Here is a 25,163-nt window from a genome sequence, read left to right as displayed (position 1 = left end):
TCTCTTTAGTCTTCATATAGATGACAGACTTTTCAGTCTGTTTTTTCAACTTCTCCTTTTTCTCAGCCCTCCCTTCAGCTCCCTCAGCTGAAGGCACAAGACCAGGAACAGCTTTTAGCAGGAACGGTGATCTAGTTTATACTAGTTAATGCACAAGAACCGACAGAATTTGGGGTTTTGGGGGAAAATACAACTCCAAATACTCAGGAACAGAAAACTTCTCAGAGAATTTTAGTTTGTACAAAGTCTGACTACGTAGCCAAAAAAACATCACTCTTCAGGCACTCCTAAGAATATCAACCTTGGGGATGTCCAATCTATGTTTTCTCCATTTCAGCACATGCCTGGACTATGGCCTGTGCACAGCCGACAGCAAGGGGCAAAATCACACACAGAACAGGCAGCTGTGGACGATATTTGAGGGAACTACAGAGAAAACACAAACACACCCTTTTAGGGAACCCATCAGCCCAGAGGCCTGAGCCCTGCGGGGTATCCGGGCTGTTGCTCCGCCAGGAGGGGGTGAGGGTCAGTCCTGTTGGTCGCTCCGGTCCCTTCCGCAGTTGCCACCAAAACCTCTTCACTTCACCCACGTCCGGTTCTACCCCTGAGGCGCAGCCCGAACCTCACCCGCGAGCCCCGACTGGGCGCAAAATGGCGGACACTGCTACCCCCCGCGGCCATCTTGGCGCCGGGACTGCATGTCCCAGGCGGCGCCGCGGCGCGAGGGGCCGCCCGCCCGCCATCTTAGCGCTCCCTCCCCCGGTGCGGCGGGATTGAATGAGTCGCTGCCCGCCCGCCCGCCAGCCCAGCGCCATGTCAGGCACTCCGAGCCGCGGCACCCCCGGCGGGACCCCGCTGTCGCCGACCCGCATCTCCCGGCTGCAGGAGAAGGAGGAACTGCGGCAGCTCAATGACCGTCTGGCTGTTTACATTGACCGTGTACGGGCACTGGAGCTGGAGAACGACCGTCTGCTGCTGAAGATATCGGAGAAGGAGGAGGTCACCACCCGGGAGGTACGGCCGGAGTTGGGGGCGAGCAGCGACTGCTCGTGTGGCGCCCCCCGCCTCCGTCCCGGGGCGGGTCCGCGGCCCGGGGCTCGACTGGCCAGCTCCCGCCCGTTCCCTGCGCGGCGCGGGGTGCGCTGTGGCGGCTCCGTGTGGCCGCCGCGCCATGCCCGTCCGCCGCGCGGGGAGCGGGGGCTGTGAAGACCCAGCACCCACCCGCGCGGCCCTTCGGGGCGGCCTGGGGTACTCTGGCCGCGGTGTCGCGCTGAGGGACTACTGGCGACACATTCAAGGCGGGATTCGGCACGGGGAGGAGCCCGTGCCGGTGGCGGGAGCGGAGCGGGGCGCTGCGGGCGGTATTGGCGGCTCCCGCGCCGGCCGGGCTGCAGCGCGGGGCCGCTGCGGCTCCCTCGGCCGCGGGCGGGGCTCGGCCGGGGTCGCGGGCAGTCCGAGCCCTCCAATGCCCCGCGCCCATAGCACATGCATCCTCTGGTACCGGCGTGTTGGGTGTCCCCTATGGCCTCTGGTCTTGACTGCTGATGCAATGGGATGGGAGATTTGAAAGGGTTTAGACTGGCTTTGCCTCTGGCCGTAGGAAATCTTTTACAGACTCCGTAAATACTCGGAATCAAGTCCGTGTAAGCGACTCTGATTTGTTTCCTCCAGTTTTGGAAGCAAAACTGCATGTTTGTTTGTTTGTTTGTTTTTTTTTTTTTGCTAAGCCTTGCTTTTCCCTGTTCTGTGGTGTCTGCTTTCCGCGGTACTGTCCTTCCGGAAGGATGTAGTCGGTGACACCCTGGGGACAGTCCCGTCCTGTGCAAGCCCAAACCCCCTCAGCAAGCTGCGGTGCCCCACCATTGAGATGGTGTTAAGGTGCTGTGGGAAGCCTATCAATGAACAGCGTGGACTGTGATTTCTGGGATGTGATGGCTCACTGTGCCACTGTGTAGCTTTAAAATTTTTTTTGTCTTTTTTCCTTTTTTCACCCCTTGAGATGCTGATTTGATGGTGCTCGGGGTGTTGGGAGGAGGATTTGATTTGATTTAGTTTAAATAGAGCAGATGTTATAATGTCTTATTTGGGGATGGAGTACCTACAATCAGTGTATGTATGCCCAAAGCAGAAGTACCTTTAAAGTCCCTTTGTATCACTTAATGATATATTGTAACTTCCATGCTTTCAAAATCGCTAGCTATTTCTAAGCATGAAACATCGCTTACCGTGTGAAATCATGCTATAAACAAAATAAACACATCTAATTTAGGGAACTTCTAAGCTGTAGATTGCTGGAGGCTGGAAGGAGTATCCCTTTGAAATGCGAGAGGCAGAATGTAATTCTACTGACGGCACATATGTAGCAAGAATAAGAGGACAAGCAGACAACATAGATATAATTTCATTACACTTTTAACATCAGTGTAAAACAGTTTGTAACTGTGTACTGTGTGAGCAATTCTGAAAAGTATTCTGATGCAGTAATCAGAAAATAAACTTGAGAATATTGATAGGAACCTTTTGGTTACTTTGAGCTTTCTGCCTCTGTTTTTTTCATCCAGACTTCAAAAACGTCTTAATCCTTAGACATAACAAACTTCTTTGGGCTCTTCTTTGGCACTGATGCTTTGGCTTGTCTCTGGACCACTTTTGTTAAATACTTTCCTCATCCCTTTAGAAGGTCTATTTATTGTTTATGTATGTCCACAAAAGGAAACTTTGTAGTTTTGTTGTTTTAGTACTGGGTAGTAGACATTGGTTTAGGACTGTAGAAGCCACATAGCTGTCAGATTTTCTATTTACTGGAATGGGGGAATCCTGTCCTTTCACTTTCAGGACCAGCCTGGTAAATTGGATTTTCTGCTGACAATTCAGCAAATTCCAACAATTATTAATTGTTGGAATTTGCATTCATAAAATTATTAGACTTAGTGTGAAATAAGATATTAATTTAAAATAAACCCTCCAAATCCCACAACCTCCCCCAAACAAAACCCAAAGTGGCTCTAACTTCTGTGTAGAAGCACAGTTAAACATAGTCCAGTGTAATTTACATACTGTTCTCTCTGCATTATTAAATCTTTATATATGTAAGCATCTAAGCTCTGCATGCTTCTAGGAGACTATTTTCTTTTTCCACAGTGTTCAAAATGAAAATTCCCATTTGTTGTCCTCAACTGTGTGTAAATTTGAGTCTGATCTTATTTATTATTTATAAAAGCTAATTCAGTATTCTATTATTTTTGGCTTTTCTTTGGTGATGGCAGAAAACATCACCTGCCGCTGTGGTAAGGCGGTATCATGCACATTGTGGGAAGCAGACAGGAAGGACTGCTCACCAGTGGGCTCTTGGTACTACCTGAGACTTTTGCCTAGAGAGCAGATGATTGATAGGGGTCCATGGTCAAAGGTGGATTTCTCAAGGTTAAGGATAGCTATGGCAAGCAGTATACAGAACTGTGGTTATCATGAGAGAGGTGTTTGTTCTTTGCTTGTCACTCCAGTATCCCACAGGGACCATACCTGAGCTGGGTGAGACTGTTATTTACTGACATGACATGTCCTGAGTAATGGGTGACCATTCCTGACGCCCCCTGCCCCAACCCTGCATGCATGGGAACGGTTTTGAGCTGTGCTCAAAGTTCTGGTTTAGGGTAGTGTCTTCTGGATGAGAGAAGTTCTACTGATGCTGATCAGGCAAGGACTGTAGTCATTGTTCTGCCAGAGATTCTTTAATCATCAGCTGATCAGGATGTTCTTTTTCCTCATTGTTTCAATCACCACCTTGAACAAGATTGCAGAAAGCAGGTGTTTGCTGTTTGTGTGGCAGTCTCAGCATGGTCTTAGAACAATATAATTCCTGTTCTTTTTTATGAACACAGGGTTGCTATCTCTTAACAGCAGAGAAAAGGAGCTTTGCAGTTGATTAATCTTTAGTTCTTTATTAATTATAGCCTTTTTCCTAACCCTGTCCAATGCTGCTTTACTTGTATGCAGTAGGCACATAGATAAATAAAAAGTGTATACTGTAAGCCCTCAGACAAATGAAAAAAAAAGTTTGCAGATGTGGCTGAGGGAACCTCTAACTGTCCTCATTCCTTCTCTGTTTGCTTTCCTCCATCACTGCCCTTGTGTAAGTTAGCCTGTGACAGAAGAGAAATTGAGCCCATCCCCTTGTTTTTCTGCATCCTTAGTACATGACTGATGCTGTTCTCACTGTGTTGGGTCACTGTTGCAATAATCTGATTTGTGAGGCTGGGAGGGGACATACTGGAAGAGTTGAGAGACCAGTCCTAGAGCTCTCCTCAGTTGCGTTGTACGAACTCCCTACTCTCTCCTGCAGTGTGTATGGTTGTAGCCTTCTGGAACACATGTTTTGGTGGGGACAGGAGGGATTACTGTGCTGTTCAGAGGACACCCCACTGTGCTAACCCCCTCAAAGGAGAATTAAAAAAAAATAAGATCCTTGGGAGCCTCAGCTGCTGAGAGTGATTGCCCTTGTAACAAAAGGAGGATCTATGGGGTTCCCTCTTCACCCGTGTCTTCCCATCTCCGTGGGTGTGAGTGCAGGTGCGCTCACACCCCCAGAGATGCAATCTCACGTGGTTTCCTCTTACCTGCCAGTGTTGGAGCTACCATGCCCTTTGTGTGCACCATGTGTAGTGACCAGAGCTACTGTCATGACCAGGATATGAGGGTTTGGTGTTGCCTAGCTGTCACCTGCTTCTGTGGACGTTGGGTCACTCAAGTTGCATCCTCTGAAATACTGGGTTAAATGGTTTTCTGGCACTGTAAATGTCATCTTGGAGGTGACATAACACACATCTTCATTGTTCTTGAGAACTTGACTGATACTCTTGGTGGGCCTGAACCACAGCTGACTGGCAGTCCTTTGTCAATCTATAACTGGCTAAATAAGAACATACTGAGCCATGCTTGGTTGGAATACACTTGTGTTTTGCACATTAATGTATTCTTACGAGATTAATATTTCATCAGCAAATTTGTCTAGAGTCACTTGTCGTTGGCTGGACCATGTTTCTTGCCTAGCATCTTGGTTCAGTGTCTTCTTGAAGTGTTTCAAGTCTTCACTGAGTGACATCTTGCAGCTTTTCTCAAGTGGGATTGCTTTGGGAGGGTCTGTGTCAGTGTGTCTGCCCTTGACCCACTGCCTAGTGAGCTTTGAACACTGCCAGCACAGGTAGGTGAGAGCATCCAGCAGTTGTTTCTTTCAGAGTCTGCTATGGAAGCACCTCTGTTTTCTTTTTCAATTTTCTCATTCCCTGTGTTGCCCAGTTACAAATTTGCAGGCTCTTCTGCCAGCAAAAGAGGGGGTAAAAAAGTGAAAGCACATTTGTAGTGCAGTAAGAGTGTCTAGGTTGGCCTCTGTGCAGAAAGATTTACACTTGGGAGCACATGGGCATGAAGTGAATTGGGCTGCAGCATGTCCTTTTGTTTTCTGCTGAACATTTTGGGGTTTTTCCATTGCCTTCAGATGGGGTTTCCATTTTCACAGTTGAGGGACCCATTTGCTGGCCTAACTTGTCATCTGGGAAGGTTCGTTGCTGCTTCCCAGGGCTTGTGTTCTGGACATGGTAGAGAGACTGCTGAAGCACACATGGCCAAATGAGTTTCATCACTTCTGCTCTTCAACAAAGGGACCAGTGCTAGTGGCAAGGGGGACCTGAAGAGTATCAAACATAACTATATGGCTCTGGGAGATTGTTGGAGGTTAGGGGTGGGTTTTGTTTGAGGTTTTTTTGGTTTGGCTTTTTTGGTTTTTTTTTTAATTTGTTTGTTTTGTTGTTGGTGGTTTTTTCCTTTTCTTTCTCTTATAGAATTTTTCTCCCATTTGCTGCTTAAGAGACTGGAGCTATAGATGCTTGAGAAAGACAAAGGATGTGGTCAAGACGTGGGGAAGGGATGCAGCTGGCTGCAGTCCCTAGGGTGGGGGGCTTTCTCTTAAGAAGTGCAGAGACACTATGAGATTTTGGCTGGGGGCTCAGCTCCTCACTCGCTCTCGGGGTCAGAAGGCAGACAGTTGGGCTGCTGCTACTGCAGGGAGAATTCGCTGCCACCGTGGAGTTCTGTCCTGCACTGCTGCGACTACCATGGATGAGCCTTTGCTTATAAGAGCTGCCATTGGCCTGTGACCTTTTCAACACCTGACCTTACTGGGAAGGACCCTCATCATCTACTCAGGTGCTCCAGGGGAAATCTGGAACCCTGAGCCGGTCTGAGGGGGTCTCCCAGCTGCCACTGCCCAGCCTCCCGGTTTTCTGCAGCTGCTTCTGGCTTTTTGCTACACTAAGGGACACCCGGGGCTACCTGACCCCTGCCTCTCCTGGCACAGCTGCTGCGTTTTTGCTGCACTGTGTTTGCCACTCTGGGTGTGCCTACAGCTGCTGTTCCAGCTTGCTGCTCTGAAGTTCTTGCTGCAGGTAATTCAGCTTCCCAAGTTGCGCTGAGACCGGCTGCCCACTGAGGGTTTCCAAAGGAAGCCCCTTCTCTCTCTCACCCGCCATTGCCGTGTGGAGAGGCGGCCGAGCTCGCGCCACAGCGCCCCCTGCAGCCGCGGGGGAATCATCGCACCTGCCCCGCCTGGCCGGGAGCCACTGGCGCCCCTGGCGGCTGTGCCTGGAACTGCAGCAAGGGGGAAAGTGCCGAGAGAGGCTGGGGCTGGGGCTGTGCTTGGGGCTGGGGCTGTGCTTGGGGCTGGCACTGACCCTGTGCTTCTGTTTGTTGCTGCTGCTGTTGTTTGTTTGCCTTGTTATACATAAACATACTAGTAAAGAGCTGTTACTCATTTTCCCATATCTTTGCCTGAAAATCCCATCATTTCAAAGTTGGGATTTTGTGGGGAGAAAAGGTCATGTTTTCCATTCCTAGGGAGGTTTCTGCCTTCCTTGGCAGACACCTGTCTTTCAAATCAAGACAATGATTGTCATCAGAGCCCAGGTGGTGTGGGGAGAGTGAAGGACTTGAGGATAGCCAAGCAAATCCTGCAGTGCAACTCTGGATTGCACAACTGCTGTTGGCAAGAGGGTTTTGGATTCTACAGCAAACCCCATGTGCAAATTTCAGCTGGGTGGAGAATGGATTGAGAGTCTCTCTGGGAAGAAGTGGTGTTGGTGGGTGAGGGGCTGAACCTGCCCTGACCATTGGCACTAGCCCCCAGAAACCTCCTCTGTGATGGGCTGAGCCCCCATTGTGGGCAGCAGGGAATGGGGGGATTCTGCACCTCTGCTCTGTTCAGAGAAGCTATGGCTGCCCCATCCCTGGAAATGTTCAGTCCAGACTGAGGCTTGGAACAACCAGGGATAGTGGAAGGTGACCCTGCACATGGCAGGGGGTGGAATGAGATGGGCTTTAAAGTCTTTTCCAACCCAACTCATTATTTCATTCTTTAAGGAAATGTCTTTCAGGATTCACAACTGCTTCAGAGAGGCAGGATCCACCTGACTAAATGTCCAGCATACAGGTGGATAACCCTGTCACATGCTGGGTGAGGAACTGGCTCACAAGTTGGGCACAGTGGGTTATAGTGACAGAGGGACATCAGGCTGACATTGGTCACAAGTGGAGTTCCATGGGTCTCCAACCTCAGCCCATCAACATCTTCATCAATGATCCTTGGATGCAGGACTCAGAGGGATTCTAAGAAAGTTTGCCAATGGCACTAAACTGGGAGTAGCTGTCAACACCTGCAAGGGCAGAGAGGCCCTCCAGGGAAATGCTGACCAGCCAGAGATGGGAAATCACCAACCATGTGAAGCTTAATAAGGGCAAGTGCTAGATGCTGCCCCTAGGATGGGGCAGCCGTGGTTGTGTGGATGGACTGGGGAACGAGAAGCTGAAGAGAGGCTACAGAAAGCGACCTGAGGGTTCTGGCTGATGGCAAGTTGGATCTGAGTCAGCAGTGCCCTGGAGCCAGGAGGGCAAACCATGTCCTTGGGGGCATCAGGCCAGCTGGGTGAGGGAGGGGATTGTGTCTCTCTGCTCTGCACTGGAGCAGCCTCACCTTGAGTTCTGGGGGCAGTTTTGGGCACCTCAGTATAAAAGACATTAAGCTAATAGAGAAGTGTCCAAAGAAGGGCCACAAGGATGGGGAAGGGTCTAGAGGGGAAGCTGTGTGAGGAGCTGCTGAGGGTACTTGGTTTGTTCAGCCTGGAGGAGACTTGAGGGGAGACCTCAATGCAGTCTTCAGCCTCCTTATGAGAGGCAGGTACTAGTCTGTACACTCTCATGACCAACGAGGGAGGTTGAGGAAACAGTGTGGAACTGAGTCAGGCGAGGTTTAGCTTGGATGTCAGAAGGTTTTTTCCCAGGAGGTGGTTGGGCACTGGACAGGCTCCCCAGGGAAGCGCTCAGAGCACGAAGGCTGCCAGAGCTCAAGGAGCATTTGGGCAACACTCTCAGGCACAGTGTAGGATTGTTGGGGTGCCCTGTGCAGGGCCAGGAGTTGGACACGATGCTCCTGACAGGTCTAACCCAGCATATTCTATGAAAGTTGTTCTGGTATCCTTTCACAGAAGCAAAAGTAGCAGTCTTACATGGTCTGTACATTTTAGCTGTCTGATATAACTTTCAAATAATCTTGTCTTAAAAAAATGTAAAGGTATAGAAGACTTCCAGGTGCCTCATGCAGTCTGTATTACTGATTATATGATAGATTATTTTGGGACAGAGAGAAGTCTGTAGTTCTTTACTCTCTGAGATAGAGAACAAGAGTGGAAGCTCACTTCTGAACAGTTTACATTTCTTTAGTTCATGTGGTTTCAGACCCTTTGTAGCTTTGTAGTGGAAGAACAGGAGAGTCAAAATGGACCCTTGGGCTTGTATTCCACAAAATGTCTTCAAGTGTTAAAAAAAAAAAAAAAAAAAAAAAAGATCTCCCAAAGCACCAGTATTGGGAATAAGGGCAAATAATTGAAGTTAAGATTGTACGGTGCACTGATCTAGTTTAGTTTATCTCTTGGGAAGGTTTGCACATTTCAAACATAGTATGTTTTGTTGCAGTAGTAATGAAAACTAAATCTTTGGGTTGCTCATTAATTGAAAATGTTCAATATAGAATGTTCTTAAATGGCAGAAATCATATAATACATCCTTTTTCAAAGAAACTTGTGTGTACCCTGGTCCTATGTTTCAGTTCTTTGATAGTTGTTGTGATGTTCTCATACCCAAATACTTTTTTTCCCCTTAGGTGAGTGGAATCAAGAGTCTCTATGAGTCTGAACTGGCTGATGCTCGAAGAGTTCTGGATGAAACTGCCAAAGAGAGGGCTAGATTACAAATTGAAATAGGAAAACTGAGAGCTGAACTTGAGGAGTTCAATAAAAGGTGAGGAGGGTATTCAATTTCTTTTCTTTCGATTAGAATGGGCAATATTTGCTGTGGAAATGATACTAGTGATGCTTCTTAAAACACCTCCTGGAAGGAGATCTGTGAGAAGATACAGGTTTGTCAGAGGGAAAATCCTTCAGATTGTTGGTACAGCTGGTCAGAGCACATAATTCTAGCAGTATATACTGCCCACAAGTGCATTTGTTAATGTAAGATGAATGTCATGTAATGTGAGACTCAAGCAAATGGCTGTACCTGCTTAGTCCTGTCATGCCTCCCCTTACGTGAACACACGTGTGTGCACTGCTTGGTAAACTAGATTGAGAAAGAGACCTAGATTAAAATCGATCCATCCAAACTGCTTAGTCCTGTCATGCCTCCCCTTACGTGAACACACGTGTGTGCAGCTGCTTGGTAAACTAGGTTGAGAAAGAGACCTAGATTAAAATTGATCCATCCAAGGAGGGTTAATTAATGATTTTTATTTGGTCTGGTTCACTGTATGAGTGATGGGAGAAATGGAAGAAAATTGAAAAGGTTGGCCCTGAGCAGTTTGGGAATATGGAAGCAGTGTTGCCTTGAAAAGACATGAAGCCACAATGTAAATGTGCTGGGAGAAGACCTTGTACTGACTAAATTTTTTTGAACTGCTGTTCAGTTTGCATCACAGAGAATTGGCATAATAAACTCGTTCCTGAAGCCAAGTAGAATCCATTATTTCAATTCCCAGGGGAATTATTTGTAATCAAATATTGTTTAGCAGTAGAAACTTCATTTTAAAGTTAATATATGTAGTGGGAAAATAAATTTTTGCTTCTAATTGAATTTTGCTGCCTATTTTAATATATAAGATTCAGGAATTACACATTTTTCCTGAGCAGGTCATTATGTATATCACCTGTTTATCAATGTTGTCAGCCATAAAATAGGTTTTAATCTGGCAGTGCCACTAAGGCCTACTGTAAGTCTCTCATCTGTCTTCGTTTGCAGCTGAGTGGTTATAAAAGGACTTAAGTGTTTCCCTCCGCTGTCTTTTTTTTCTGACTAGCTAGCTGATTTATGATAAAGTATTTCACGTTTTCTCTGTAAATTTTGCTGTATCCCTAGATACTCATTTTCTCTGCTTTTTTTGAAGTCAGCCATTGGAGATATTTTTTGAATTTGCCCTAAAACAACTGTCCAAACATGAAATAGTGATAATGTAAGCATCTGCATTTGAGTCAGTGTAAAGTCTGTTGAAGCACAGCCAATACCATAGGCCTGCATGTGGTCAGGCAAGTTGTGTGCTGGTATTTGTGGACTTGGTTAGCTCAGCTTTTGTTAACCGTGAAAAACCCCTCTGGTAACCAGGTCAGCCAAAAAACCCCTGAAGTGCAGTGAGGTGAATCCCACCCAGCCCTGCTGGGATGTTCTTGTTGGGACTGTTTTTCCTCTTCAAAGCCTCAGGCCAGCAGTCTTGGCATTTATTTTGGATAGTATATTTTGCATGGCAGTTGGCATCATGTGGACTTTAAGGTTGTCTCTCTCATCTTGTGATAGCAGGTACTCTTCTTGCTTGGCTTTTAAAGCAAACTCCATAAGAGAGCAGCAGTAGTAACTGGGAATTTGGTTCACCTCTCATATTTCTCTGTTTTGATTAAGGTATCCTTGTAAGAAGTATCTTCACTTGGCAGGTAATGAGAATCCAGTTGATTCCTGTTCTTTAGACTTTTGATAGCCCTAAGAGATTGCACAAATACCTTGTGGAAAATTGTGCATGTAAAGTGATGGAGATAGTGTTTTCCCTTGGATCACCCCCCTCATCCATTGTCTGGGAAACAGAGTTGCCCCTTACCAGTCACTTCAATAATGAATTCTACAAAACTAATTTCAACTTTTTGTTTGCTTGTCTTCTGTGATAGAAGAGGGAAAAATACCTGGTTTTCTGGGTTTCTCTCTGTGTTTACAGTTCATAGCAGTAGAGTTGAATTCCTCAACTTCAGAGTTTCTTCTACTTAATTCCTTGCAGTCCATTGAGATGCTTATAATGTTCTTGGAGTGTTTGTGGTGTCTAGCTTGTGATGTGGCCAGATTTTAAATATGACTCTTGTAAGTGAAACTTCCAATTTTTTGTCTGGTTTGCAATGTTCACTTGACATCTACCTCATTACTGAAGCTTCCCTGTCAATGCTGACAGTCAGGTGGTGCTTCTCTCAGTATTGTAGAGGCAGGCCCCTGAACGGGAATAATGAGCATTGACTCCATGATTGCAGAAGGCTGATCAAATGCTTTATTAAGCTATACTATACTATACTATACTACACTATACTATATTAAAAAACCCTTCACCTTGCCAGACAGTCCGATACACACATGTGGGACCAATTGGTCAATTAATCAAAACACCATCACCAGAGTCCAATTAAGAAACTGCCTTTTGGTGAACGATCTCCATAGCACGTTCCACATGTGCACAACAACAGGTGCAGAGATTAAGATAAGAATTGTTTTCTCTGAGCTTTCTCACAGCTTCTCAGGAAAATCCTGGGAGAGAATTAAGTCTCTCTCTGTTCAGAGAATATGTGATTACCACATCTCAGACCAAACTTGCTTTGAGAACTGTGTAGTGGAAGAGTAGGTTATTGCATAGGTTTATATTCACTACTATTGCCTGTATCTCTCTTTCAAGCTCATAACAGAGGAGAGATTTAAGGATGCCAGCACAGTCTGGCCAGGAGTGATCCCAAACACTGCCATTCTGTTTCCTTGGAATAGGTTGGTTTGCTGGGACAGGAGATAATAGACTTCCCTTGCAACATAGGATCACAGTCAACCTCCTGGTTTATTAGCAGATTCCCCATTTCTTTTTTTCTCCCAAAGCCTGGGTTTGTGAGCATGGAAAGCTCTGAAGATACTCCAGGGAAGCCACAGGGTACAGTTGGAGGTGGTAACATCAGGTCTGGTTTGTGCCCAGAGGAGCCTGAGGCTTATCCTGTGTTTAGTTCCTTCCTGGGGCTGTCTACTTGCACAATTTCAACTTGTGAAGCAACTGACCAACCTGCATCAAGAGCCTTGGATAGGACACAAGGATTTGAGACAGGGCCTGTGGTCTGGGAAAGAGCAAGGTTTTTTTTGTTGATGTAATGGACTTCAGAGGAAGCTCTTCTGCTTATGTCTTTCTGTATCTTGTCCAGATACTGACAGATAACACTGCACCAGGGTTCCATGTGAATGCAAATTCAACTCCCAGGGCTTGGATTCTGGTGCACATATTTGTTTAGTTTAGATTTTTTTTCTCTGTGTTACCAATGTTGTAACATTTGCTGGGGGATTTTTAGTGTTTGAGATAATTGGATATAATTTTCCCTGCTAAGTCAACAAGAAGCATCCCAAGGCTTTTTCTAGAGCAGTTTGTTACCGCGGTGGTGGTAAGGGTGCCAGGACCTTCCTGAAGAGCATGCTAAGAAGGACAGTTCAGGGGCACAGGCATGTCCTTCTCCCAGCCCAGCATGTGATAATCAGCTCAGGCGAGGTGGAGAAAGAGACTGGAGCTCTGTATGGTGTTCCACAGTGGCCTTCATTAAAAGCAGGGCCCTCCGCGAAGGGAGCCCGGAACAGGGGCGCTCCAAACCAGGGATTTATATAGGGATGGTGAGGGGCGGGACAAAGCCAGTAACCAATGGGATGTGGGCTCAGGGGTGGAGCATGAGGGGAGCGACCAATGAGCAACAAGGGATTAACCCAGAACTGCAAAGGCCTCTGGGGGTGATTTTTACTCGCCCTAATGTCAGTGGCTCAGGGGTTCGCCCTCAAGGGGAGTGCAGCAAGCCCTCCTTTGGCTAGCTCTTCAGCCCCCACAGTTTGAATTGGAGCAAAGGTCTACTTAGCCTGTTAATTGATCTCTGTTCCATTTGTCTAGAGAAAAGAGGAATGTAACACGCATAGCAACAGTTCTCTGGAATACTCTTCCACTCTTCAACAATTCCCTGCAGCTAAGGGACTTCCTGATGTCCAGCTGGATTCTGTGAAATAGCCATCATGGATTTGCATTTCATAGTGTGTCCGGTATTCTGAGACCAGCTGTTTGTGGAGTTCTTAGACATACCAAGGGGATTCTGAGTTTATCTACATATTGTATAAACATGTTGTTCAATCTGCCTGCCCAGTTTCATTTGTTCATTTATCCCTTTATTTTTGTATTCTCCTTCATATCTCCTAAGATTTTCTCTTTAATTATCTCGTTTTTTTAAGTGGAAGCATCTTACTGCTTAGTTGCTTCTACACCTGAAGTTGCTTTGTGCTTTCAATCAACATTTTGTCCTCTGTCATTTTTGCTGTTTTAGTGTATCCTCTTGGGAAGGAAAGCTGCAGAATTGGAACTTCAGTCAGTATTCAAGATGCTGTTGTTACCATAACAGTGTTCTATGTCTTGTTCTGTATTTTATTTATGAGTAATTTCTCAAGCACAGTTGCATTTTGAGTGCTTCTGAGCTGCTGATGTGTGAAGAAAGGTAAGCTCCAGGTAGTATTTTACATCAGACTCAGCTGTCTCCCAAGACTGCAGTGAGTAGCAGGAGTGGTACAGAACTCAGAAGTGTTTTGTGGTAATCAGATTTGCTGTGGCCTCTTTAGGCAGAGTAAGGCCCTCTTAGAGCCCTTCTGTGCAGGGTTTCTACCCCTGCTTATGCTCCTTGCCTTCCGTTACAAAAACCAAATTAGTTCTGAATTTTCAAATTCTTTTGTGTTTATGCATATGCCCACTACTTTTCTTCATTGATGCCTTTGTCAAATTTTACCTGTGCAATCAGAGAAGGATTTTGTGGGGGAACTTTATCAAAGGCCTTACAGAATATAGACAGACAATATTCATAGCCCTTCCACGATTAAGTGACTCCATCAGTGGGCAGGGGAAGGCCACTAGGAGAAGCTGTACTGGGTGTCTTGAATCATTTCCCTTTGCTCCGTATGCCTTTGCAGAGCTTTTGAGAGCATCTGTTCCATGATGTTCTCAGGTACGGAGGTGTGGCTGGCAGGTAATAACTCCTGAAGTCCTCCTTCCCATCCTTTTGAAAAATGGGTGCAATGTTTCCCTTTTGCCTGGGCCTTCATCTGACTGCCGTGAGTTTTCAAATGTCGTGGAGAGTGGCTTGGCAGCTACATCAACCAGTTCCTCTGGAGTGCATCATGTCAGGTCCCATAGACTTGGACTCAGGTTTCTCAGGTGGTCACAAACCTAACCTTCTCTTATAGTGTGAGCTATTTTGCCTTCCCAGTTCCTGTTTTGTGGTCCGTCTGCTGGAGAGGTTGCCATTGAAGGCTGAGGCGTAATAGTTGTTGAGTACATCAACCTTCGCCTTGTCTGAACCACTTTGCCAGGCTTGTTCATTGAAGAAGTACGCTTGCTTTGACCTTCCTTTTCTGACTAACATACCTGCAAAAGATCTTCTTGTTTTTCTTGGTGTCTCTTGCCAAGTTCAACTTCAGCTGCACCTTGGCCTTACTGACCCTATCCCTTCACAACCAGGCAATGTCTCCATACTTTTGCCAGGATACCAGCCCGAGCCACCCTTGCGCCAAGGATGACACAAGAACAGATGAACGACCCAAGTGCAAGAGGAGAAAAGAAGGCTTTATTACAAAAGAATCTTCAGTTATTATAGACTGATACTATACATTCCACTTGGTTGACTAGTTAATAAAAAACATCTTTCTCACACACACCATCCTTGAGAAGAACAGGAAAACAAGATGGAAAAACACCAGCTGCAGATTGTTTGTACTAACAAGTTATCACATTCTTACAAATCCCTAAAAAGTCTCACAAGCCACTGTGAGAAACGATTGCCATTTCTCCCTGACTGGCTGGCATCCACAAGCCCGTACTAATACTGCCTCTTCATTATCTTCTTGCCTTTTAGTTTCACCTGCTGGTCTCAACTCATCCATGCTGGTCTCTTGCCTTCCAGTCCCGAGGATCAAGAGCTCTTGTGATCTAGAAAATTTCCTAAAAGATCTTCTCCCTTGTCCCTGAGGGCAGTTTCCCAGGGGGTGCTATTGACCAACTTCTTGAACAGTAGGCAGTTTGCTTTCCTAAAATTCATTCTTCATTACTTTTCAGTTGACCCGTGTCTCTCAGGACTGCAGACTCCTGGACTGCATGATCACAGCAACCCAGGCTGCCTCCTGTCTTGACATCACTGATTGGCTCGTTTGTGTTGGTGACCATCAGGTCCAGTATCTCATCTCATCTCATGTGGTAGAGCCATTTATTACCTGGCTTGACAAGCTGTCCTCAGTGCTCTCCAACAGCCTCCTCGATTGCCTACAGCTCACCCTGCTACTTTCCAGCAGATGCTGGGATGGTTGAGGTCCCACAGCAGGATGAGTCTAAGAGCGCAATAGCTCCTGTAGCTGGAGCAAAAAGGCTGCAGCTGACCAGTCAGCCAGGAGTAGATACCAACCACAAGGGTTCCCATTGTTGCCTCAGTCTCTGATTCTTACCCATAGGCTTTCAAATGCTTATGGCTGTTCTTTAGAGATGGCCCTTCACATTCAATTCACTTCTTGGGGGGGGGTAACCCCTCCACCCCTCCTTCCTCACCTGTCCATTCTTGACAGCCTGTAGCTGTTGATAGTTGAAGTCCAGTCATGAGATTCCACCAAGTTTCACCAGCAACTAGGTTGCAGCTTTCCAGTACCACGGTGGCTTCCAGCTCCTCTTATTTACTGCATGCATTGGTATAGAGAAACAGCTGGACTGTTGGCTGGATTGTCTTCTTAGATGAATGGTCCTTAATTTCTTGGCAGTATTTCACATGTGTTTCCGTGTTGGCTCCTGTTATCTCAGGAGCCACCAGCTCATCATCTCTGTAAGACTTCCAGAGTACCCTAAAACTGAATGTGAAACTAGGGCATGAGGGGGGCAAGGGGCAGGAAGCACTTCCTTCTAACAAGAAAGAGGAGCCAACCAAAACATGTGTGGTGCAGTTGATGCACTGAAGGGAAGGAATACCATCTAAAGAGATGAGAGCAGGCTAGAGAAGTGGGCTTGTGTGAACCCCATATGAGGTTCATCAAGGCCGAGTATAAGGTTCTGCATATGTGTTGGGTCATTCCCATCACAGACACAGGCTCGGTGGAGAATGGATCAAGAGTAGCCCTGAGGAGATACAAGTATCAATGGATGCAAAACTGAATTTGAGCTAACAATGTGAACTTGCAGCCCTGAAAGCTGATCAAACCCTGAACTGCATCAAAAGAAGTGTGGCCAGCAGGTCAAGGGAGGTGATTTGCCCCTTCAAGCCCACCCAGAGTACTGCGTTCTGTTCTGGGGACCCAGCATCAGAATAATGTGAAGCTACTGGAGTGAGTCCAGAGAATGCCACCTGTTCTGGTGTTTTGAGGACTGAAGCCCCTCTGCACTGGAGGCAGTCTGGGACAGCTGGGGGTGTTCACCTGGAGAAGAGAAGGCTCCAGGGAAGGGAAATCTCAGAACCCCTTCCAATGCCTAAAGGGGCTCCAAGAGAGGGAGAGGGATTGGTACAGGGCAGTAGTGGTGGGACAAGGGTGAATGGATGCATACTGCCATAGGGCAGCATTAGACTAGGATATTGGAAAGAAAGTCTTCCATGTTAGGGTGGTGAGGCACTCAGTCATAGAATCGTGGAATATCCTGAGCTGGAATGGACCCACAAAAACCGCCAAATCAACTCCTGGCCATGCACAGACACCCCAAAATCCCACCCTGTGCCTGAGAGTCTTGTCCAAGCTGTCCTTGAGCTCCGGAAGCCTTGGGACTGTGATCGTTCCCAGGGGAGCCTGTTCAATGCCCCAGCACCCTCTGGGGGTAGAACATAGGGTCCAACCAGCTGTGGCTGCCCCATCTGTGTGGAAGTGTTCAAGGCCACGCTGGATGGGGCTTGGAGACAACCCAGTCTAGTGGAAGGTGTCCCTACTCATGGGAGGGGTGAAACAAGATGAGATTAAAAATGCCTTCCATCCATTCTGTGTATTTTACAACATCTACCATACATATATATTTGTACTTGAATGCAGCTCATGAATGTAATTTTTTTTCTTTTGAACCAACTTCATAACTGGGTTCATAAAGCAGTTGGGTAGTTTCACTTTATAAAAAGTTAAATATCTTTAGGATGTTTGAACACCATTTATATGATGTAAGGAACAGCTTAACTTTTAGTTTAAAGATGTTTGTATCAGGAGTAGGGACATATTTTTAAATCGAGAATTAAAATATTGTTGTAAAAATAGCCATTCTCATATCATTCTGTAGCATGTATGGTTCTCTCCTATATGCTGTGTAGTGTCTTCCAGTGTTTGTGTTTTCATCTTCAGCTGTTTGACAAAACTTTTGACTACTGTAGGGAGGGGATAAGTGGAGGAGGTATGGATGGGAATAATTCATTTATGGTGAGGTGCACAAGACTTCTGCTTGGGTAGAACACCACCCTCCCTGTGACTGTTGAACCAGACCTGGTGAAGTGAATAAGGTCCATTCATTGATAGCAGAGGTAGCTCTAATGGTGTGGTTAAGGAAAGTCTCCTGTCCTGTTGTTCATGAAGTGTCAGTTCATATCTTTACCAGCGTCATTTTTTCCCAGGTCAAGCTAGGTCTGAAGGTCAGTATCTGTCAGGTGCCATCATTCTGCTTGTTCTAGCAGTCCTGCTGGAGCTGCATGCTCCTGGCACTAAGATGGGTGAATGTCATGCTGTGGCTTCCTCTGCCTGCTACCTACCTGTAAGTAGGGACAGAACAACAGGGCATGGCTTCAGACTGAAAGACAGTAGGTTTACGTTTGATATTAGGAACAAATTCTTCCCTGTGAGGGGGGTGAAGGCCTGGAACAGGTTGCCCAGAGCAGTTGTGTCTGCCCCATCCTGGAAGTGTTCAAGGCCAAGTTGGACGGGGCTTGGAGCATGACATGGTTGGAATGAGATGGGCTTTAAGGTCCCTTCCAACCCAAACAATGCTGTGATTCTGTGGTCACTGAAACATTTCCCTGGAACAAACTTGGCTCTTTCTGGGGAAAAAGAGCTCTCAAGAGTTACCCTACTTGGAAAGTTACTTGGTGTTCCTTGAAGCACTGACACATCTCACTAGGTGGACTGACTCCTTGTGGGAACTTTTTAAAATCTCAGAGACCCCCAAAAACAGTTGTACCTTTGTAAAACCTCTGTCATGTTTTTGCATGAAGGCAATAAACCAGGCTGAAATTATAAGTGAAAATAAAAACTAAAATAGCTTGCTATGTTGTCAGTGTGCTTGAGGGGGCCAAAGTTACTTACCACTGTCAAGAATTCTCTATGGTTCAAGCTGTACATCAAACACTTCTATTCATTCCCATCCCTGGAAGCACTCTCTTGCTGCCTGGCTTCTGCAGGTGGGAGGAAGCAGGAGGCTGTGTGAGCACATACTGCTGTTCATGATCAGAGTGAAGCAGCATTTGCCCTTTGAGTCCTGCACAGGCAGAAGGCTCCCAGGACTGATTGGTGTGACGCAGGCACAGTGGCTTGTTTTACAACACATGTGTAACATAGCACTTGTGACCTTCTGACTACTGCTAAATAACTGTCTTTTAAATAGAAGCCATGTTTTGTCTGTGCCTCCAGCAAGCTGATGAGTGTGAAGACACTGCACATATGTTGCAGAACAGAATTCACAGTGACAGATTGGACTGATGATAAGAAAAATTGGTTACAGTTAAATGAAAACAAATTCTAAGATCTACACCATGAAATATAGAGAGAAAACACAAGCTGAATGCGTCACAAAATAAAGATGTCAGCTTAGAAAAAGATGCACATCATGCTGAACCATGTAAACCATTGGTAAAACACTGATGAGCCAAAGGCAAACCATTGTGTGGAGGGCACACCAATACCCGATAATGGAGGATTTTCGTAAAGTAATTCTGGCCAATTCAAGCAAATCAGAAATTCAAGAAGACAGTACAAGTGATGAGGATTTTAGGAACCAAGCTTCAGGATCCGGGTTGGGCATCAAGGTTTGTATTAATCTAGAACACTGGTTTTCAGCTTTTTTTTTCCTCTTTGCAAACATAATAGTTTTTTTTCCATGTTTGGAGTTGCAGATTGAATACAGAGCTTCTAAAAGCCTATATGTAGTAGAAATTCTCTTCGAAGTTATTTCTGTGGGCCCTTAAAGCAGCTTATGGACCATAGGTGCAAACTACATATCTATAGATTAGAAGTGTGAAGAAAGGAAAGGAGAAAAAGTGTCTGCAACAATTTAAGAGAAAAAAATTTTAAAAGTATTCCCTCTGTCCCATGTGGTGCGAGGCTAGAACAGCGAGCTTAAGCAGCAACAAGGAAGGATTATAGCACATAACAGATCAGTTTTTTAATAACATAATAATACATGCTGAGAAAAGCTGCAGAAAGTCACTGTGTTAGATGAAAAGACTGATAAATTACTTGGTGGGCAGAAGGAAGATTATCTTGATCATATCTGCAAGTTGGATATAACAGCTCAAATAATGATATTTAAAGCACTCGGACATGCTTTGCCCATAATGAATACTGCTGAAGCAATACTGGTTTATTCCTTAAAGGTGACACATTTCCATACTGGATTATTTTACTACTTTTTGTGGGAATACGTCATAAGGAATACACTTGACCATATCAAATATAAAACCTTGGGGATGTTCAGGCCTCTTTGGCCATTGCATGTACTTTGCTTTGTGGGCTGTACTCTAAAGTAAAAGATATCAGCCGTGTAGCTGCCAGATGAATAAGTGCTGTTTACACCTTGTGTGCATTACCGTCTCTTAGCTGCCAGAGTTGCCTTCTTGTTTTTCCCTTGTCTGTACATGATTGTTTTTTACTATGCAATGCATTTACAGAACATGGTACCAGCTTCACATTTTGGGGGGTGTTCCAGGTCAGTGATCAGCAGCCTTTGCAGGCTACTGCAGGAGCTATATAGTGGTGAGCTGGGCTTGATAAAAGGTGTCTGATAACAAAATACCTGTGGCTGTAACCAGGACATGCTCAGGATGGGTGTGCGCCCATGTGTAAGTATAATGTACTTTTGCTTTTCCAGCTACAAGAAGAAAGATGCAGATTTGTCTGTGGCTCAGGGTCGTATCAAGGATCTGGAAGTTCTCTTCCATAGAAGTGAGGCAGAACTCAATACTGTCCTGAATGAGAAACGCAGTCTGGAAGCAGAAGTGGCTGATCTGCGTGCCCAGCTTGCTAAGGTATGCTAGGGAATGCTCTCTTGCTTCAGCACAGGACAGGCTGCGTAGCATAAATTCCCTTTTTTCTTTGCAGTTAGTTTCTAGTCTGAACATCAATGATGCATCTTACTTACTGCTGAATCTTTGGCTGCCCCTCTTGGATACAAAACTAAATTGTAAGAAATCTATGTGAAATAACCAAAGCAACACAGTGTTTTAAACATTTTGGTTGTCAGAAGTTTTTGTTTTAAAATTTCTGATGTTCTAGATCTTGAGTCATTAAATGTTGTCCTTTGTAAGGTCCTGCATAATTTTACACTTGTGCTGGAGTACCCAGTGGGACCATGCTAGCAAGAAAAAGAAAGTGCAACATATTGTGCTTGAGGAGTTAATAATCCTCGGCTCCTCTACCAGAATGTATTGAGCTAATACTACATTTTAAATAGCTGCTATGCAAACATATAAGCTTGGTTTAAATATCAATTAACGTGCACACACACTTGTTCTTTCTTTTTTTTCTGTGGCTTTTGTTTATTTATTGTGTTTCTTTCTGGTGATGGTGTGGATTGGTTTTCTTTAAACCAGTGGCTTGACATTAGTTTTGTTATTGTGAGTAACTGCTCCAAAGACATCAGATGAAGACTGTAAAAGGTTTATGGATGGAAGACAGGAATCCAGACAAAATCATCTTTAAAATTCTTTACTAGGCTGAAGATGGTCATGCTGTGGCAAAGAAGCAGTTGGAGAAGGAGACACTCATGCGTGTGGACCTGGAAAATCGGTGCCAGAGTTTGCAAGAGGATCTGGATTTCAGGAAGAATGTGTTTGAGGAGGTATTATCAATCTAGTAATATTGCCACTGTCCAAAGTTAATGTAGCTTTTTATCAAATTGACTATGAGCAACTACTAACTAGTCCAGGTAGAGAAAAATCAGTATTATCCTTCCTATAAATGGGTTGAGTAATAAAATAGGTGAAGGTTTTACACCTTTTTACATGGTAAATCAGTGGTGAAGTCAGTATGAGAGCCAGGTGACAAAAGTATTGTTCCATGGGCAGGTGAACTGGAGCCAGCTGACTGCTGTGAAAAAAGGAAAATCTTTTTCCCTCTCACTGGACCTGGTTGCATGCCCCTCCTCTTTACTTACATCAGCTTTGGTTCCTGGACCTGATCATAAGCTGTTTTTATTGACTAGAATAGTATGTAACTGCCTTGCTTATTGCAGAGGTAGTTTTCTGCCTGTTAAGTGAATAGTTCTAGTGAAGACCAAAATTTTTGTAATAGTGGGAATTGGGAGAGGAAAGCATGACTTTCTCTCTGTACCCGATGCCAAGTGTTACGTCAGTTTATTCCATCTCTGGTGGTTCTGCAAGCTCATTCAAGGAGTGGCTGCTGAGCAGTCACCACATGCTTCCACTGTTCATCTCACCTACTCTAGCTTGGCTCACTGTTCACCTAACCATTTCAACCAGATTAACTAGAAACATACTAAAGTTTTCTTGGTTGAGTTTGGTTTTTGACTGCTTAGTGGCTGAGTTGATTTACCACAGAATCCAAATGAGTGCTCAGACTGGTTCAAGGGATGGGACAGGGCTGTGTGGCTAAGGACAGGGGACAGGGGCTGGAGCAGGGCAAAGAAACCAACCAGGGAGATCAGCCTGAGATGTTCTGACCATTGTCTCACTTCCTTGCCCTGGAGTGCTTGCATTGGTACGCTGACTGCAGTGACAGATCCTTGTTTGGTTGTAGGACCTTAAGATGACTTTTCTTCTAGTGGTGTTGAACTGCTGGATCAGCTCAGCCCTTCACCTGATCCTTTCTAGTCTCCCATGACATTCCTTTAGCTTCTGAGCTGTCATTGCCTACTGTTACTGAGAGACTGCTGCTTGCTAGTTTTCTTGGTGTAAAAATTAACCACAGAAAGAAAAGCTTATTCCATATCACTTCAGAGCACATTGCTGCTAGTAAAAGGACATGTTTCTGGGGATCTATTTTAGATGTAGACCATTTCTGCTAAACAACTAGTAAAGTTGCTTTGAGTATGTGTTAGTCTTCTATGACTACAGTCTAGCAAAATTGAGCCTTGCTTCACTTGCTGTTGTTCCTCATGGCCCTGCTGCTAACTTCAGGCCTCCTCCCAGTACTCAGAACCACTCCTTGGTTGTTTGTCCTGCCCTGAAGGAACAAATAGTTTTTCTCATACCACACATTCAGACCTGGCCAGGTCTCTGCATGAATAAGTGCATGAATAAGCCTTACCTTACTAGTTTGCAGCCAGTGTTCTTAAGCACAGAAAGCCCATGCATTTCTAAAAATGCACATTTCTTAGTGCAAGCTCTGATCATAAAAAATATGTCTTCAGGATTGCTTGGATTGCTGCTTTATTAATGCTGTAATCAAAATCTAATAAGAAGGAGTCATCAAGTATATAGAACATAGATGAGACCCACATGTGCTTAAGACTGAAATTTGAAGATGCAGTTTTTCTCTATAATTTTTTAAAATATATATAATGTTCACAAATGGTGTTCATTTTCATCTGATTCCTTGTAGACTGCTATTGTAATGTCAGGATGTGCATTGAGAAGGACAGAGTTTGTAGTGAAGCAGTGAAACAGCCCCTTACTTAAGACAGTACATGGCTGTTTTTGAAGCTGGTGTTAAGTGGGATTACTTTTAAGAATTACATCCTGACAAATGAGAACAGTAACTTGAATCTGTTCTGCACACAGCAATTCCCAGGCTTAAATGCCTGTAGTACTGCAGCTCCATTATGCTAAATAGCTAGTACTGCAGTAGTTAATTGTCTGAATGTAACTGCTTGTACTGTTTACTTGAGTGTGGGAATTTGTCCCTCTTCTTTTGTGTTTATGTAGGAAATAAGGGAAACAAGAAAACGACATGAACATCGTTTGATTGAGGTGGACACAAGCCGCCAACAGGAGTATGAATCCAAAATGACTCAGGCCCTGGAGGATCTGCGAAATCAACATGATGAACAAGTCAAACTGTATAAGATGGAGCTGGAGCAGACATATCAGGCTAAGGTAACAACTGCTGTCCACAGCACTGTCAGACTGGAAGCCCAGTTTGTGAGATAAAAGCCACTTCTACCAGCTCTACTGGTCTTAAGGGGACGAGTAACTATAATTTGAGGAAGTTTTGTTCCAGTGTTCAAATGCTTTCCCTGGGACTTGTGTGCAGGTGCATTTCCAGGGAGGTTATAGCCAGAGGTAAAAGCAAGCAATGGCTTTAGCCAAGAGAGGTCAGTTAGTGAGAGAACATGTGGAGCTGTTTTTGGTCTCTGCAGAAGGCACAGTGGGAGTAGTGGATGTCACACAGTAGCTGATTAGACAATGTCTTTTGCTATAAGGGTTCTTTTCTTACATCAGTAGATCCAGTTTTTCTTCACAAATGGAGGGGCATGGGAAAACTTGCAATATGTGCAATATGTTGTGCATAAGAAGCTGAAGGGGGGGATTGGAGATCTTGGAAGTGAGTGTGTCTCACTATGGGCTTCTGCTAGGATGCAGTGAGCTTGCAAACTAATATAGACACACTGGAAGGGGCTTCTTATCTAAAGGTGCACTGTCACTTTGCTCTTACTGTGGCCATTGCAGTGTTCTTAATCATGCCAGTACACTTTTAAGTATGTCTAAGCCTTGCAACATTTCAATGATCTAAGATAGTTCTGGACTGGAAAATTACTAGATGCAGCTGTGAATCCTTTAGTGACAGGGAAACTTTAGGCAAGATATCAGACCTTTCTTGACCAGCTGTGGTGATGAAAATCATGGTATGTAATTTGAAAATCATAGAATTGTAGAGTGGTTTGGGCTAGAAGGGACCTTTAAAAGCCATCTAGTCCAGCCCCCTGCCTTGAACAGGAATGTCTTTAAACTAGACCAGGTTGCTCAGAGCCCCATCCTGGCAATTCTGGCTGTTGAAAGTACTTGTCAATAGTTACAGCCACTTCTTGTTCTCTTGTGCTGGAAGAATGATGGTACTGCTAACATTGTTCTCTCCCACCTTCAGTGAGACTTCGTTTGATTTCTTTGAGTTGATGATTTGGTTTGAGAAATACTGATCTACAAATATTTAACTATTACTTACAGCAGCAACCCTATAGATAATAGGTATTAAAACCCCAAAATTAAAATTAAAACCCCCAACACAGTTGGCAGGATTGAAATTATTCACAGAACTCTGGAACATGTAAGGAGCTGTTTGGATTGACTTGTCACAGTCTGAAGGAGATCGAAGATAGAAGGTGCTTAGTAGAAGAAAAAATTTTAAAAGGATGCAATATACAGACTTAGAGAATGAAAAAGTGACAAGCTTTGAACAGGGGAATGAACAAATTAAGCTGCTTTTTCCCTGCATAAAGGTGGTTGTTATGGATGAAGTTGGAATATGTAGGGAAAGGTGTGAACTTAATTTTGTGATTTCTGAACAAGGACATGTCCCTGTTAGAGAGCCATAGCTGGGGAGAAATAAGATGTCAAAGCAAATCACTAGGTTTAGCTACTGAGCAGCTCCAGGATGAGATGGTCTTGGGTAAAAGCTCATTTCTTGCACAGGGCAGATGTGGAGTGGCTGGAAAAAGTCCAAAA

The 25,163-nt window shown here is 45.0% G+C and overlaps 1 protein-coding gene across 1 annotated transcript in view; it reads left to right on the top strand.

Annotated features, from left to right (window-relative positions):
* The first annotated feature begins 739 nt into the window (after positions 1 to 739).
* Positions 740 to 25,163, top strand: part of LMNB2 (lamin B2) — a 36,687-nt gene continuing 12,263 nt past the window's right edge. Inside the window, exons 1-5 of the mRNA XM_041422981.1 lie at positions 740 to 1,017; positions 9,209 to 9,345; positions 20,414 to 20,570; positions 21,257 to 21,382; positions 23,427 to 23,597. Of these exons, the coding sequence (XP_041278915.1) occupies positions 781 to 1,017; positions 9,209 to 9,345; positions 20,414 to 20,570; positions 21,257 to 21,382; positions 23,427 to 23,597 (828 nt within the window). The 5' untranslated portion in view covers positions 740 to 780. The remainder of the gene's footprint in view (positions 1,018 to 9,208; positions 9,346 to 20,413; positions 20,571 to 21,256; positions 21,383 to 23,426; positions 23,598 to 25,163) is intronic.

This window comes from Onychostruthus taczanowskii, unplaced genomic scaffold (genome assembly GCF_017590055.1).
Source record: "Onychostruthus taczanowskii isolate IOZ18803 unplaced genomic scaffold, ASM1759005v1 scaffold110, whole genome shotgun sequence".
Classification (NCBI taxonomy): Eukaryota; Metazoa; Chordata; class Aves; order Passeriformes; family Passeridae; genus Onychostruthus; species Onychostruthus taczanowskii.
The sequence above is the reverse complement of the archived record's forward strand: the minus strand, read 5'-3'. Positions and strand labels throughout refer to the sequence as shown.